Source organism: Hypanus sabinus, chromosome 6 (genome assembly GCF_030144855.1).
Source record: "Hypanus sabinus isolate sHypSab1 chromosome 6, sHypSab1.hap1, whole genome shotgun sequence".
NCBI classification, from domain to species: domain Eukaryota; kingdom Metazoa; phylum Chordata; class Chondrichthyes; order Myliobatiformes; family Dasyatidae; genus Hypanus; species Hypanus sabinus.
In genome coordinates this window covers 12,464,533-12,480,120 of record NC_082711.1, presented here as the reverse complement: position 1 = coordinate 12,480,120, position 15,588 = coordinate 12,464,533, and the positions used below count along the sequence as shown (strand labels likewise).

Below are 15,588 nucleotides of genomic sequence, written 5' to 3'. Positions count from 1 at the left end.
TGTCACCACTGATTCTAGGAAATTTCTACAACTACACTATGGAGAGCATTCTGACTGGTTGATATGAAGGTGTCAATTCATAGGATTGGGAAGAAAAAACTCAGTCAGCTCCATTATGGGTACTAGCTTCTCTATCATTAAGGAAAGCTTCAAAAGGCAATGCCTCAAGGCGGCAACATCCATCATGAGGGGCCACACCACACAGGACACAGCCTCTTATTACTACCATCAGGGAGGGTACAGGAGGTCAGCAGGAGATGCTCATGGAGTGAGCACTGTTTCAGATTCGCTCCATAACCTTTACTTTTTTTAACCTATGATCACCCTTATTTAACTTACTTTTACCTACACCAAAAGATTCTTGCTACTTTTTTGGACTTAGCTTTAAGAGTTTATTGTGAATTTTTGAAGAAATGAATACAGAAACAGCTCTTAGATCTAAAGGGCGAGAACCTGGGAAAGATGCTAACGGGAACGGGAAGAAGAAAAAGACTGATCCTAAGCGCACTGAATTGACTTATGAAATATTATTGGTTTTAAATGAAAAATTTGAAGAACAACGACAAATTTTTAAACAAGATATAAAGGCTTTTCAAGATTATATGGATAAGACGGATTCAGTAGTTAACCAGCAGCAAGTTCTAATCGCAACTTTGCAAGAGGACGCTTGGAAGCGAGACTTGATAATTGAAAAACTGGAACAGAAATTACTTCCGACGATTAAACAGGTGGAAACACTTAAAGCCAAGAGTGTCGACTTTGAGAATCGGTCCAGAAGACAGAACTTACGCACATTTGGTCTCCCGGAAGGTATTGAACAAGGGGACCCCTCGAAGTACTTTGCTCAACTTTTAAAGGATGCGTTCCCTTCTGTATTCCCAGACAATCCTCCATTACTCGATTGCGCTCACAGAATTATGCATCGATCACCAAGTGCTTCAGCTAAACCACCGGTTGTAATTGTCCGATTTCACTATGTGCATGTTAAAGAGCAACTTATTCATGTGGCTCGGTGTGTAGGGATGGTCAAATTTCAAGATCACAATTTTTGATTAGTGAAAGATTTTAGTCCAGAAGTAATGAAGGCAAGGCTTCTTTTTAAACCTCTGATGTCTGAATGTTATGAGAAAAATCTAAAACCTACGCTCTTATACCCTGCGAAGCTCAGAATCTCGCCTCCAAATGCACCAAGGCGTGTTTTCCTTTCTACATCTGAAGCGAGAAACTTTCTGAATGAGAACTGCTACAGATTCTCATCTCTAATAAATGAATGATTTTGATCATGCAAGATGGTTTTTGTTTCCAAAACCAGATTTTGTTTCTGGCTATTGGTGTAGGTTTACTCTATATTTTATACTCTAATTAAAGTTTTTTTTCGACATACTAATCTTTTTATTTTACTTACTTCAACCACTGTACTTTATCTTCGGTCATTATTATTAATCCTTCGAAGGCGAATTTTTTTTTACTAAGATGGCGGTTTCTTCTCTAAAAGATTTTTAGCTTTTTTTTTGATTTCGCCATTTTTTTTCTCTCGTCTTCTTCCTATAAAGCATTTCTTATCACAGTTTAATTTTTTTTTTGGTTTGTTTGGGTTTTAACCCGATTTATAAGTTACTAGTGATTATATTCTTTTTGGGTTTTTTTTTTACTACCAATTATATTAAGAAGTTTGGTTTTAGTATAGTGATTATTATTTCTTTAGAATTTGGGTGGATCTTTTTTTTAATCCTTTATATACGGAGTTGCCTTCCACTGATATGGGGGTAGATTTAGTTTCGTCTCTCCTTTTTCCCAGCCTTTTCCTGGCTGGGGTGGTCTTTTCTCCTCTTGGGTGGGGGGGTGGGTTTTTTTTTCTAAATCTTATGTTCCTTACATCAGTTTTTTTTAGTTTCTTCATTTGGGCTGATTTTAAACTACCAAAATGTCCACGATGCCGTCACTTCCGGGTTCGCCCCTTATTTTTGTTCCTGTTCCAGGTGCATGAGTTCATAATTTGGTTAACCCTTTATATACCAAAGGGTTGATTTCAGAAATATGGCTCAGACCTTTAATTTTGTCTCTTGGAATACTAATGGCTTAAACCATCCGATTAAACGAAAGAAGATTTTCAAAGTATTCCAAAGACTTAATGCTCATATTATCTTTGTACAAGAAACTCATGTGAGGAAAGAGGACAATTTTCGCTTTTTTAGGTTTTGGAAGGGTCAACAGTATCATTCGAATTCGAATGCTAAAGTAAAGGGAGTTTCAATTTTTATTGACTCCTCTATTGCATTTGTCCAACATAATATCTTTTCGGATCCGAATGGTAGATTTTTGTTAATTACTGGCTTACTTAACAAAAAGGTTGCTATGGTTAATGTTTATGCTCCAAATGTGGATTGTCCCGATTTTTTAAGTCCTTATTTACTTCTCTACCTAATCTAAATGAATATAAGTTAATAATGGGTGGTGACTTTAATTGTTGTTTAAATCCTTTGTTGGACAAATCTATATCTACTCAGATTTTTCTTAATATTTTGGCCATTTGTATTAACTCTTTTTTGACTGATAATGGAATTTTTGATATTTGGAGATTTCGGCATTCTGAGGACAAAGAGTTTTCATTTTTCTCAAATGTTTATCATTCCTATTCGAGAATTGATTATTTTTTTATTGTCTCTTGTTTTATTCCATCGGTAATTGGTTGTAATAGCCATCTCTGACCATGCTCCATTAAAACTTTCTATTAAATTTACTGATACAGCTTCTAGTGCTAGACAATGGCAATTTGATTCTACATTACTGCAAGATCCGGATTTTATTAAATTTATGAAGAAACAGATCGATTTCTTCTTTTCAACTGATTCCACGGATGATAATTCTTGCAGAACACTTTGGGACACTTTTAAAGCATATATACGTGGACAGATTATCTCCAACTCTGTTGGTCTGAGAAAATGCATTAAGAAGGAAACTCTTTTATTGGTTGATAAAATTAAAGAGATTGACAAGAAATATTCGATTACTCCTAGTAAGGAGCTATACAAACAAAGGGTTGAACTTCAAACAGAACGTAGTTTACTACTTACATCTTCGATTGAAAATCAATTAATGAAAACCAAATCTGATTTTTATATACATAGTGATAAATTGGGTAAACTGTTAGCAAGTCAATTGAAGAATGCTTTGGTTAAACGTCAAATTACTAAGATCCGTCAGCAGAATGGGGATCTGACAGTTAACCATGATGAGATAAACAAATCATTTCAAGATTTTTATACCTCCCTGTATCATTCCAAATTCCCTCATGATCATAATACCATGTGTGATTTTCTTGGGAAATTGAATTTTCCAAAATTATCATCAGATGATCTTTCAATATTAGAAACTCCTATCACGAATGCAGAAATTAAAGGGGTTATTTCCTCTATGAATTCTGGGAAAGCACCAGGTCCAGATGGGTATACAGTAGAATTTTTAAAATGTTTTTCTGCTACTCTTTCTCCTTGGTTATGCAGGGTTTTTGAAGAAGCAATTAGATTGGGCAACCTGCCACAATCTTTTTATAGAGCTTCCATTTCTTTAATATTGAAGAAAGATAAAGACCCTACTGACTGTGCATTCTATAGACCAATATCTTTATTGAATGTAGATTCCAAGATCTTTTCCAAGTTACTGGCATCCAGGCTGGAGAAGGTATTACCTCAAATTATCTCGGAAGATCAAACTGGTTTTATTAAAAATCACTATTCTTTTTTCAATGTTAGATTATTGAATATTGTTTATACTCCTTCACATAGCACTTCAGAATGTGTCATTTCATTAGATGTGGAGAAAGCATTTGATAGAGTTGAATGGCCATACTTATTTAATGTGCTTGAGAAGTTTAATTTTAGTCCGACATTCATTTCCTGGATTAAACTGATATATCATACTCCAGTAGCCTCGGTGCTTACTAACAATCAAAGATCTCCTTTTTTTCGTTTATTTTGGGGTACTAGACAAGGCTGTCCTCTTAGTCCATTATTATTTGATATTGTTTTAGAACCCTTAGCAATTGCTATCAGAGAATCACAGAACATTTTTGGCATTAATCGTGGGACAGATATACATAAGCTATCATTATATGCAGATGATTTATATTATTTATTTCTGATCCTGAGAAATCCATTCCTGCAGTTATATCATAATTGGCTCAATTTAGTAATTTTTCTGGGTATAAATTAAATCTTAATAAGTGAATTGTTTCCTTTAAATAGACAGGTTCCAATTTATGGAAATTTACCTTTTAAATTAGTTAATGACTCTTTTATTTACTTAGGGATTAAAATCACAAAAAACTATAAGGACTTATTTAAGGTTAATCTTTTACCCTTAATCGATCAGATTAAATGTTTGTTTACTAAATGGTCACCAGTATCTTTAACTCTGATAGGTCGGATTAATGCTATTAAAATGGTTATTTTACCCAAGTTTTTATATATATTTCAAGTGGTACCAATTTTTATTCTGAAATCATTTTTTTGCTAATATTGATTCAAAAATTTCCTCATATATATGGCAGAATAAAAATCCTAGATTAGGTAAAAAATATTTACAGAAGGCAAGGAAGGAAGGTGGATTGGCATTGCCTAATTTTAGATTTTATTATTGGGCAGTTAATTTCCGATATTTGATATGTTGGTTAAAGGATTGGGATATATCTTTTAGCCCTCATTGGGTGAACCTGGAAATTAAATCTGTACATTGGGTTCTATTTTAGGGACTTCTCTTCCCTTTGCTCTTTCTAAATTGCTGAAACGAATTGACAACCCGATAGTTAAACATACTTTACGTATATGGTTTCAATTTTGGAAATTTTTTGGGTTGACTCAGTTTGTTTTAAATATTCCTATTGTATCCAATTGCTTTTTTTATCCTTCTATTATAGACCAAGCTTATTCAGCTTGGAAGACCAAAGGATTACTACGATTTTCCGATTTATTTTTGGATAATTGTTTTATGTTTTTTGAACAATTATCTAATAAATATAATTTGCCTAGATTTTATTTTTTTAGATATTTACAGATTAGGAATTTCTTAAATACTGTACTTCCTACTTTTCCAAATTTTGTGTCTTCAGGTATTTTGGAGAATTTGTTTGAACTAAATCCTTCTCAGAAAGGGCTAATATCAAAACTTTACAATATAATTATGAAGATACATTCAGAGCCCTTATATAAGATTAAAAATTATTGGGAAAGAGAACTTAACCTTACTATCCCTATTGAGAATTGGGATAAAATTCTTCAATTTGTTAATACATCATCTATATGTGCTAAACATTCATTAATATAGTTTAAGGTAGTGCATAGGGCTCATATGTCCATGGATAAATTGGCTCATTTTTATTCCTATATAAATCCTATTTGTGATAGATGTCAATCTGAAATAGCGTCTTTAACTCATATGTTCTGGTCGTGTCTGCTTTTGAAAAAATATTGAAAAGACATTTTTGATATTATTTCTACGGTATTGAACATTGATTTACAACCTCATCCTATTACTGCAATTTTTGGTTTACCAATGATGGACGCAATCCATTTATCCTCTTCCACTTGTCGAATGATTGCATTTCTTACATTAATGGCTAGAAGATCTATTTTGTTGAATTGGAAAGAAATTAATCCTCCTACCATATTTCATTGGTTTTCTCAAACTATGTTATGGCTAAATTTAGAAAAAATTAGAAGTGTTGTATTTGATACTTCTATTAAATTTGAAAAGAGATGGAGACCATTTATTCAATATTTTCATATGATGTAATATGACCCTTTCCCAAGCCTATTTGCTTTTCCAGTTTCGATTTTATATAAGTTGAGAGGATCAGAGTTGACGACACTGATGATTCTGTACTTTTGTGAGATATTATAAACAGCCCTTTTTTTTCCATTTTTTCTTTTTTGTTTTTTTTCCTTATTAGTTATTAGATTAATAGATTAGGTTTTTTTTTACATAATTTTTTTTCTTTTCCCTGTTTTTTTAAATATATATTATGATATACCTAGGTTTGCCTTGTTTATTTGTAAATTGTATCGTCCATGATTTGGGAATACTCATTTATACTGTGACCATTGCTTATGTATTCTTTCATGTTCAGTTGAAATGTGTATGTTTGTAATCCCATTATCTATGTATCAATTTTATTTTGTTGATATTAATAATAATAATAATAATAATAATAATAATAATAATAATAATAATAATAATAATAATAATAATAATAATAAAGATTGAAAAAGAAAGGGAGGGTACAGGAGCCTGAAGACCCACATTCAACATTTTAGCAGCACCTTCTTCCCTCCAGTCATCAGATTTATGAACAAACCATGAAAACTGCCTCAATATTTGCTCTGTTTTTGCATGACTTATTTTTACATTTTCACTGTAACTTATAGTAATATTATATGTATTACACTGTTCTGCTGCCACAAAGCAACAAATTTTATGGCAATATGTCAATGTCTAAAACCTACCCAATGTTAGTCGATAGTCAACAACACTACGATTAGAGCCTGAGTTCTGAACAGCTGAGCACTGAGGACCCTAATCGCTGAATCTTTGATTTGCTGTTAGCCTTTCACCTGCTTCCACAATCTCATTTCACCAGTAGAAACATTGCTTGATTTATTTCACGGAGATAAGAAGTCGTAGTTTGACATTAATAACAGAGAAATCTTTTGAAAAGCACATCAGAGTACTCACAATTCAATGGATCTGGATAAAATAGCAGACAGTGTCAGAAGAATGCAGCCAAATGGTCCAATCTCAAACTAAAAAATAGATTAGGGGAAATAAAAACAAATTTCATCATCTGCTTTTAAAAACACACAAAACATCAGTTCAAATGTAAACATTACAGATTTCTGGTGCGATAAAACTTGGAAGGAAGAAAAATTCATTTAGCTTGTCGCACTGAGACACTCTGTTTGAAATAATATTCAGTGATTGCATTCCCACTGCTTTTATCTCTGGCCCAGAAAAATTGTTCCCCTCCACGCAATAAATGTTGGACCTGCCATGAACAGAGGCCATCCTGACATTTTGGACGAAATCTCTGCCTGACCATTGGTATATATTAGGAGACCGTAGTGGTGAGGGAGAAATGCGTGTTGTGTGGGTACAGTAACTGATGCTGTTTTGGAAAGCACAATGGCTAACAAAACAGCAGAAGACCAAGGATAGAATGTCTGGGAACACCAGAGAAAACAATGTGGTCAAGGACACAGAGGCTGCCAAATATAATTCTCTAACTACACCCAGATGGATGATAATGAAGGTAAATTAGGGCAATCCCTTCCAGTTGCATTGATAAGCCACTAATTGCCCATTACACATATACAAGTGCAAATTCCTACAGCACTGATACAATGAAAGATAGTGTTGGGTGGGGGAAAACATGCAAAGCAGAAGACTCAATGGCCAAAGGGCCTGCTACTAAACTGGAAATTTAATGCACAACAAAATTGTGTGCACTTCTGCTCACCAACCTACAGAAAAGATAACAATAAGATTGAAAGTGCAGAGAAAATTTACAAAGATGTTGCCAGGACTTGAGTTATATAGGAAAGGTCAGGACTTTATTCCCTAGAGCACAGGAGAATGAGAGGAGATTTGGTAACGATATAGAAAATTACAAGGGGTACAGATAGGGTAAAGGCAAGCAGGCTTTTTCTCCACTGAGGCTGGGTGAGACTGGAACTCATAAGTTCAGAGTGAAAGGTGAAATATTTAAGGGGATCCCGAGGGAGACCGCTAGCTGGTGGAGTAGTGGCATCAGTGCTGGACTCAGGAGCGAAGGCTTTCGAGTTCGAATCCAGCTGGCTCCTTTGCAGGCTTTCCATCCATCCTGGGTTGAGCGTCGAGCAAGCAACTCGGCCTCGTAAATATAAGAAAGCCTGCTAAAGAAAACGCCGTCACAATGGCATCCCAATGACTCCACTCAGAGTTAAGGGCTTTCCTCTTCTTTTGAGGGAGACTAGGTAGAATTGCAGTTCTGCACAGACTAGAAGGGCCAAAAGGCCTGTTTCTGTACTGTTGTGCACTATGGAAGAAGGCAATGGCAAATCACTTTTGTAGAAAAATTTGTCAAGAACAATCAGGGTCAAAGACCTTGATCACCCACATCATACAATATGACACATAATGATGATGATGAGTGTTCTATGCCTCTACATTTTTACATGATGTTCAGCAGGTACCAGATGTTCTCAACTAATGCTGGGGTGAGTAAACCACATTTACTATTCTGGCTTTGGACAAGATACTCATCATTTTTCAGCAATAATATTTCCCTCAGCTGACGATAGAGGTACAGCACCAACTGCTTCCCTTTCTACAAACCAGACTCAGCATTGCCACTGCTCAGCTGGCCTATCCCAACCTTGAGCTTAAGCTAAGTAATCCCATCAATATTTCATCCCATGATATGTCACTCGCCAAGCATCCCAACTTGATGACCAGCACCAGCTCACAGTCTAGCTCTCGACCTCCAATTCTTCCCTATAACCTCAACCTCCCTATCTCTTCATCTGCCTTCACTCTTTTAACACTCCTCTTGGAGGAAGCACATGTGAACCTTTGCCTGACCTGGAAAGGATAAGCAACTCACCAGCCTCTGCCACCAGCACATCATTCTCCATTATTTCCGTCAGTTGCACAAGGATCACACAGCCTGTCACATCGTCCATTCCCCACCATTTTCTGCCTTCTGCAGGAACCACTCTTGTCATAATTTCCTGGTCTGCTCATTCCCCCTCGTCCACCCCTTCCCTTTCCCTGTCACTTTCACTCTGCTAACACAGAAGATGCAACATGGTAGTAGTTAATGCAATGCTATTACAGCTCAGGGCATTGAAGTTCGGAGCTCATTTCCGGTGTCCTCTATAAGAAAGTTCGTATGTTCTTCCCATGTGCACGTGGGTTTCCTCCAGGTACTCCGGTTAAATGGTTATTGCAAATTGTCCTGTGATTGGGCTAGGGTTAAACAAATTGTATGCTGGGCAGCGCCTCATGTTGGGCTGGAAGGGTTGTTCTGCTCAGTACCTTTAAATAAATAAACAAACACTTGTCCTTCTCATCACTTGGTTCCACCTGGTGCCTACCAGCTCCTGTTTCACCCCTCTCCTTCACTCTTTATGTCAGCATCTCTTATGTATACTCTTACATTTAATGCAGGATCTCAATCATGTCCCCTCTACTTCCACAGATGCTGCTCACCCCACTGAGTTCCTCCAGTAGTTTGCTTTTTGCTCTAAATTCCAGCACCTGCATCTCCATTTAGTACAGATGTCTGGAAATCTAGAAGACTTGAACTTTTGGGAATAGGCAGCATAATTGGGAGGAAACCAAAAAGAGAATGGAACAGAGGAATATTCTGATGGAGTGAGCTCAAGCTCAAGTGAAGCAGAGACTATCCAAGTAGAATGCCAGCTTTTTCACTGGAAATTCTATGTAATCCCAATTAAACTGCTCCCTGGGCAGAAGAACCCCAAGAAACAATGAGCAGTTTTAAAACTTAAAATAAAGCTAAACCTTGAAGAATTCTTTAGTAGTCAATGGTGACAAAAAAGAAAATAACCATAGTAAAGAAGAAGCATGTTTCTTAATGCACAAACATATCCAGCAGATACTGGAAATCCAGAACAAAATACACAAAATTCTGGAGGAACTCAGCAGGTCAGGCAGCATCTATGGAAATGAAGTCTAAGTTTTGGGCCAAAATCCTTCATCAGGACTGGAAAGGATGGGGGATGATGCCAGAGTATGAAGGTGGGGGAAGCGGAAATTGATCAAGCTAGAAAGTGAAAGGTGAAGCAGGTCAGTGAGGATGGGAAAGTTAGAAGCAGGTAGTTAAAGCTAGCTATAGTTATAGGACAATGGTTATCCATGGTGAAAGACTTTATGTCTTTTAACAAGAATTAGGATTTTAGTTTAGTTCTAATTTAATTTTTGGTTTGACTTGGTCAAATAGCTACCTTTTTGTGCTACAAACTTCAACGTACATTGAATTTAAAACAGTTTTTCTACAGAAATGCCTTGTTAAAATAAAAACAAGTATAATCATGCAGGTCGTGTAAACCCCAGGAATAGCAAGGCTGCTCACACTATGGGGTCTATGCTCCACATGCCATTCATCAATACCAGAACTTGGCTCTTGTACTACTTACTCCAAGCACAGCACAAGGTAAGTTGAAGTGATCACACTGACAACAATTGTCTATGCCATGTGGGGGAACAGCTTCACTTCCAAGAATAACCTCATGTTTCACTGATGCCCACTTGATATACATTCTACTGTGTCAGCAGTACAACCAAACTCACTGAATGTAAGCAAAACTCTTAAATTCTAGCAACCCAAAACACACAGAGCTACTGATAAAAAATTCTCAGCAAGTGTCGAGAATTGAAAATCCAACAAGAATGCAACAAAGCAAAATGCCCTTGTCATTTCACAGAAGAGCAATCAGACAATTGAGAGATGAGTCAAGGGCTTTCAAGAAAAGGGAGGTGGAGAAGCTGTGATTCTAGACTTTGAGGCTCTTTGGTGCAGCAAACATGAAATAAAGGGCAAAGAACACTCAAGAGACCAACAGTGGAAGACAAGAGTACGGTGTTTTGTAGAAATGATGGAGGAACAAGCATCTGAGAGTTTAGAGAATCTTGAAAGCTATTGCTAGTTCAGAACATAAAGATAGGGTTGACTGGTGAATGAGACTTGGCAAATTTTAAGTAGGTACAAGTTTACAAATATTTAATGAGATACCAACATTTCTGACAAGACCCCATCACCTGAAACAATTCTCTCACCAGGCTGTATGTCTGTTAGGCAATCCATACAGACTCATAACTCTAGCAAAAAAAAAAGTTTTAAGACAAAAAAAGCTGAAAAGAAACAAGCAGTTCAAACCTGGCCAACATTTTGTTGAAGGAAAGTGGTCAGATCTTTGAAGTTTGTCAGTGTATTCAATATAATCTGAAAGGGAATATATACCACTTGTTACTTCAATAATATAATAACAATTTGAAAAGATTTCTCCCATTGTTATGATTAACCTTGTTCTACGAGTGTACATCGGTAACAACAAAGCTGATTATTAGTAAATGTTTTTAACATCAGTCTGTATAAGAGGCATATATAGAATGGATAGCCAGAAACACTCTCACATGGCAGAAATAACTGATATAAACATGGCTTAATTTTAAGGTGTTTGGAGAAAAGTATAGAAAGGACATAAGGGGGGGGGGGGGGTAAGTTCTTTACACATGCTTGGAACACCATGCCAGGGGTGGTGGTAAAGGCAAATACATTAGGGGCACTTAAGAAACTCTTAGACAGACGCAGGGATAATGGACAAATGAAGGGTTATGTAGAAGGAAAGGGTTAGATTGCTCTTATGGTTGGTTAAAAGGTTAGCACTAATGTTCTATGATCTATTCACAAGAAATTTTCATTTTATATTTCTGAAATATGACTCAAAGTATGTCAATGACAACAAAGACTCCCTTTTCATATCTAATCCAAATGAACATTGCTCTGCCCACCTCAAATCTGTGGTCTAGGATAAACTACCCACCACCTTGCTCGATGGATGAGGTGACCATCCACTAACCTACGGCATTTGCTGCAGCTACTTTGGCTTGCAGTTGGTAGTGCACTTTAAATTTAGGGCACAGAAGCAGACATCACTTGTGATGCAGCTCAAAAAAATATTCCAGGGAACCACAGGCCTTTTTTTCCCCTTCATTACCCAGTAACAGTGTCCAGGGCAATCACAGGATAGAGAACACACACTCAGTCAATGTATAGAGGATAAGACAAGCAAGAAATATTCAACTAATTACTGCAAAAAAAATGCAGAAAAATAAGACTGGAGAACATTCCAGTCACATCTATGACAGTTCTTTGAAGGCTAAAAAAATGAGTGCTGTTCCTCAGTCCTAAAATGTTCTCAATTTTTTCCATCAGTTTGTAATCTTATCCAAGTTAGACCAGATTAGTCACGTTCTGGAGAACTGACACTTAAAACTAAGATGATTTAGTGCAGCAGTGACTTACTGCAACACTGTTATATGTGTCATCTTTCAGATGAACCAAGATCCCATTTACTACCTTAGGTGGTCGTAAAAGATCCCATAATCAGATTATGGCTCTCTGATACAACAACCAATGTTTACTCCGCAAATAACATACTGGTGCAGTGCAGTCAGCAAGAAAATTCCTGAATTATAAAAGCAGCTAGAGTGCAGAAATAATTGGCTCTAATATGCTGAGGGAAGGCATTTATAATTGCAAGCTGCTTTATCCAATTCTTGAGTATTAATGGAGTGAATTATACAAATGCACAGAGAACTACTGCCATTCGGCTAAAGTGAAATCTGTATATATGCTTGCAGATTGTCTGGTTTCATGGAAACCATGCATAAGTCCAGCAGCAAGTTGGTCTTATGAGAATTTCCTAGTACAATGCTGGGATAAGTGTATCAAGATGCTTTGCCAATCAGACTTGGCCCAGAACCTGAAACATTACTGATTCCATCAAGATACAGGTCCAGATTAAAAGGGAAAGGAAAAGTGAAGTCATCAATAATTATACTGCTTGGTTGATATTATTCAAACTGATTTATTGGTAATCGATTTTGGTATTTAGATGTTTTTTGTATCTTCTGCTCGATGGGAAAGGGGAGAAGACAGAATGTCTGAGGTGGCTAGGGTCTTTGAATATGCTGACTGGTTTACTGAGGCAGTAAGAAGTAAAACTTCTAAGGAGAATTTATAGCACCAAGAGAATTCTTGTCTTCCCATAAGTTTTGAAGAATTGTATATGTTTGAGCATTTTTAACCTAAATAACTGTTCTAAATTATTTATTTTAACTTTTTACATTATTGATGAGAAAGACATTTAAAAACTACTAAAGTTAGTGACAGTTTTGACAGGTCTTACCTTAAACAACAGGACAAGCTTGAGGGACTAAGTGCCATTTTCTTGCTCGTCTTTTCTTATATTTCTTATATAGAGGTGCTTTAGACCTCTGCGCTATGGCACGTGCAGCCCAAATGCTGTCTGGACCTCCATACTGGAATCTACGTTTCTAGGGGCCAGTGAAATTAGTCTTGTGTGTCAAGCCCAGATAAATAAATGCCTACAAGTGGGTGGGATTTCTGGCAACAGATACAGTCTGCACACCCAGGACCACAATTAAATTTGATCTTACAATTTTTACGCATAATAACTCTTCTACAAAGAGAACATACCGTTTCTACAGTCCCATCAGCTTTATATTTTCCTGTTGGGATAAACTGCTGTCTTCCTGTTGACCTGGAATAAAAAGCAAACAAATATGACTGCAATGACATGGGCACTCATCTTGAACTGGATTGTTTTACAGTTGGGGAGGATTTATTTTTATTTGTACTGTAGTACAAATAGTAGGGTTTACAGACCTTCCTGTCCAACATGTCCATGATGACCAAGTAACCCCTACATCTTAGGAATGTGGAGGGAAACTGGAGCACCCAGAGGAAGCCCATGTGATTCTGTACAAGCCTTATACAGACTGGTGGAACAGAACCCAAGTCATTGACACAGTAATATCTAACAAGTACACTATCATGTCACCCTGTTTACCCACTCCTGATTTACTGGAGTTCCTGCACTCTCTTGAGAATGGGACAGCATTCTTTTTAAGTTTACCAGGCTCCTGAGCAAATTTATTACAATATTCTGTAACATCTAATCATGAAGTTAATTCAAAATGAAGACACAAGGGACTGCAGATGCTGGACTCTGGAACATTACTCAACTGCTATGCTACCATGCTACGTACTTGATAGGTTGCTAATGGTAGATATCAGATGTTGAGTGACAAAAGCCTTCTACTTGTGTGCTTTGATGAACAAAATGGTGATGATTTAGAGATGGTTCTCTGAACTCAAAACATAGTCAAATGTCATCTCTATATTGCAGCTCAGTAAGAAGCTGGGGTGACCTTGATACTGGGATGGAAGCAACACAGTTTGAACACTTAGTTCATTCCAAACAGAAACTTGCGGGAGAGGAGGTGAGGCATTATAGCTTAACATTGTCAAGCATCCCTCCCATCCATCCCACAATCTCTTTGATTTCTTACCATCAGGCAGGAGGTACCATAGCATTAAGACAAGGACTGTTGGGATGGCTACCAGCTTCTTCCCCCAGGCTGTGAGACTGCTAAACTCTCTGCCACCACCCAGGTCTCATCACTCATAAAGCGCCAGTAGTGTTATAAATACATCATATGCTAAATGTCAATCTTCTGATATATATTTTATTATTTGATAATTTATTTGTGTTAATATTACTTTATATGGCATGTGTGAGTTCTATGTGGTACGTTGTGCACCCTGGTCTGGAGAAATATTGTTTTGTTTGGCAGTATGCATGCATACAATTGAAGGACAATAAATTTGAATTTGAGTAAATTGCAGGTCTTCAAAGCATCTTTGCTTAACATTTGTCTGCACAAAGACTGGATTTGTTGTGAACTACTTGGATAGGAAAATTGTGAAGCAAATGTCAGAGAGTGACAACAGGACAGACTCCACAGTGGGGTACCAGTGCTCACACACAAGCAGGCACAGGCAGAGCCATACATATGCAGAACCACAGGAGTGTATATATAAAATATATTTATATATGATATATAGAGACACACACACAGAGATACATCCCATTGGTAAACTTACAGTGCAACCACGGCTCTTCTCCTTTCACCTGCACGCCACAATATGTCTGCAATGGCCAAGGCGAGACTCTGTGATCGCTGCCCATTGGTGGGCCGTAGCTCCCTGTGGGGCAGAGGGAGGCTAGGAAAACAATAATGAGAATGATGAAAATAACTGCATTTACTTATCACCTTAAAAAGTATGACAAGGTAAATGGTAGGACACTGAGGAGTGCAGTAGAACAGAGGGATCTGGGAATACAGATACATGATCCCCTAAAAGTGGCATCACAAGTATATAGGGTCGTAAAGAGAGCTTTTGATACATTGGCCTTTATAAATCAAAGTATTGAGTATAAGAGTTGGAATGTATAAGTTGTATAAGACATTGGTGAGACTGAATTTGGAGTATTGTGTGCAGTTTTGGTCACCTAATTACAGGAAGGATATTAATAAGGTTGAAAGAGTGCAGAGAAGGTTTACAAGGATTTTGCCGGGACTTGAGAAACTGAGTTACAGAGAAAGGTTGAATAGGTTAGGACTTTATTCCCTGGAGCGTAGGAGAATGAGGGGTGATTTGATAGAGGTGTATAAAAATATGATGGGTATAGATAGAGTGAATGCAAACAAACTTTTTCCATTGAGGCCAGGGGAGAAAAAGACCAGAGTTCATGGGTTAAGGGTGAAGGGGGAAAAGTTTAAAGGGAACATTGGGGGGGGGGGGCTTCTTCACGCAGAGAGTGGTGGGAGTGTGGAATGAGCTGCCAGATGAAGTGGTGAATGCGGGCTCACTTTTGACATTTAAGAAAAACTTGGATGGGTACATGGATGAGAGGGGTTTGGAGGGATATGGCCCAGGTG

At 37.1% G+C, this 15,588-nt stretch overlaps 1 protein-coding gene across 3 annotated transcripts in view; it reads right to left on the bottom strand.

Moving 5' to 3' along the window:
* Positions 1–15,588, bottom strand: part of mindy4 (MINDY lysine 48 deubiquitinase 4) — a 331,295-nt gene that overhangs the window by 106,492 nt on the left and 209,215 nt on the right. For all 3 annotated transcript variants that reach the window (XM_059971726.1, XM_059971727.1, XM_059971728.1), the window contains exons 10-13: positions 14,750–14,869; positions 13,280–13,343; positions 10,934–10,999; positions 6,730–6,797 (exon numbers count right to left, since the gene is read on the bottom strand). In XM_059971726.1, coding sequence (XP_059827709.1) covers positions 6,730–6,797; positions 10,934–10,999; positions 13,280–13,343; positions 14,750–14,869 — 318 coding nt within the window. The remainder of the gene's footprint in view (positions 1–6,729; positions 6,798–10,933; positions 11,000–13,279; positions 13,344–14,749; positions 14,870–15,588) is intronic.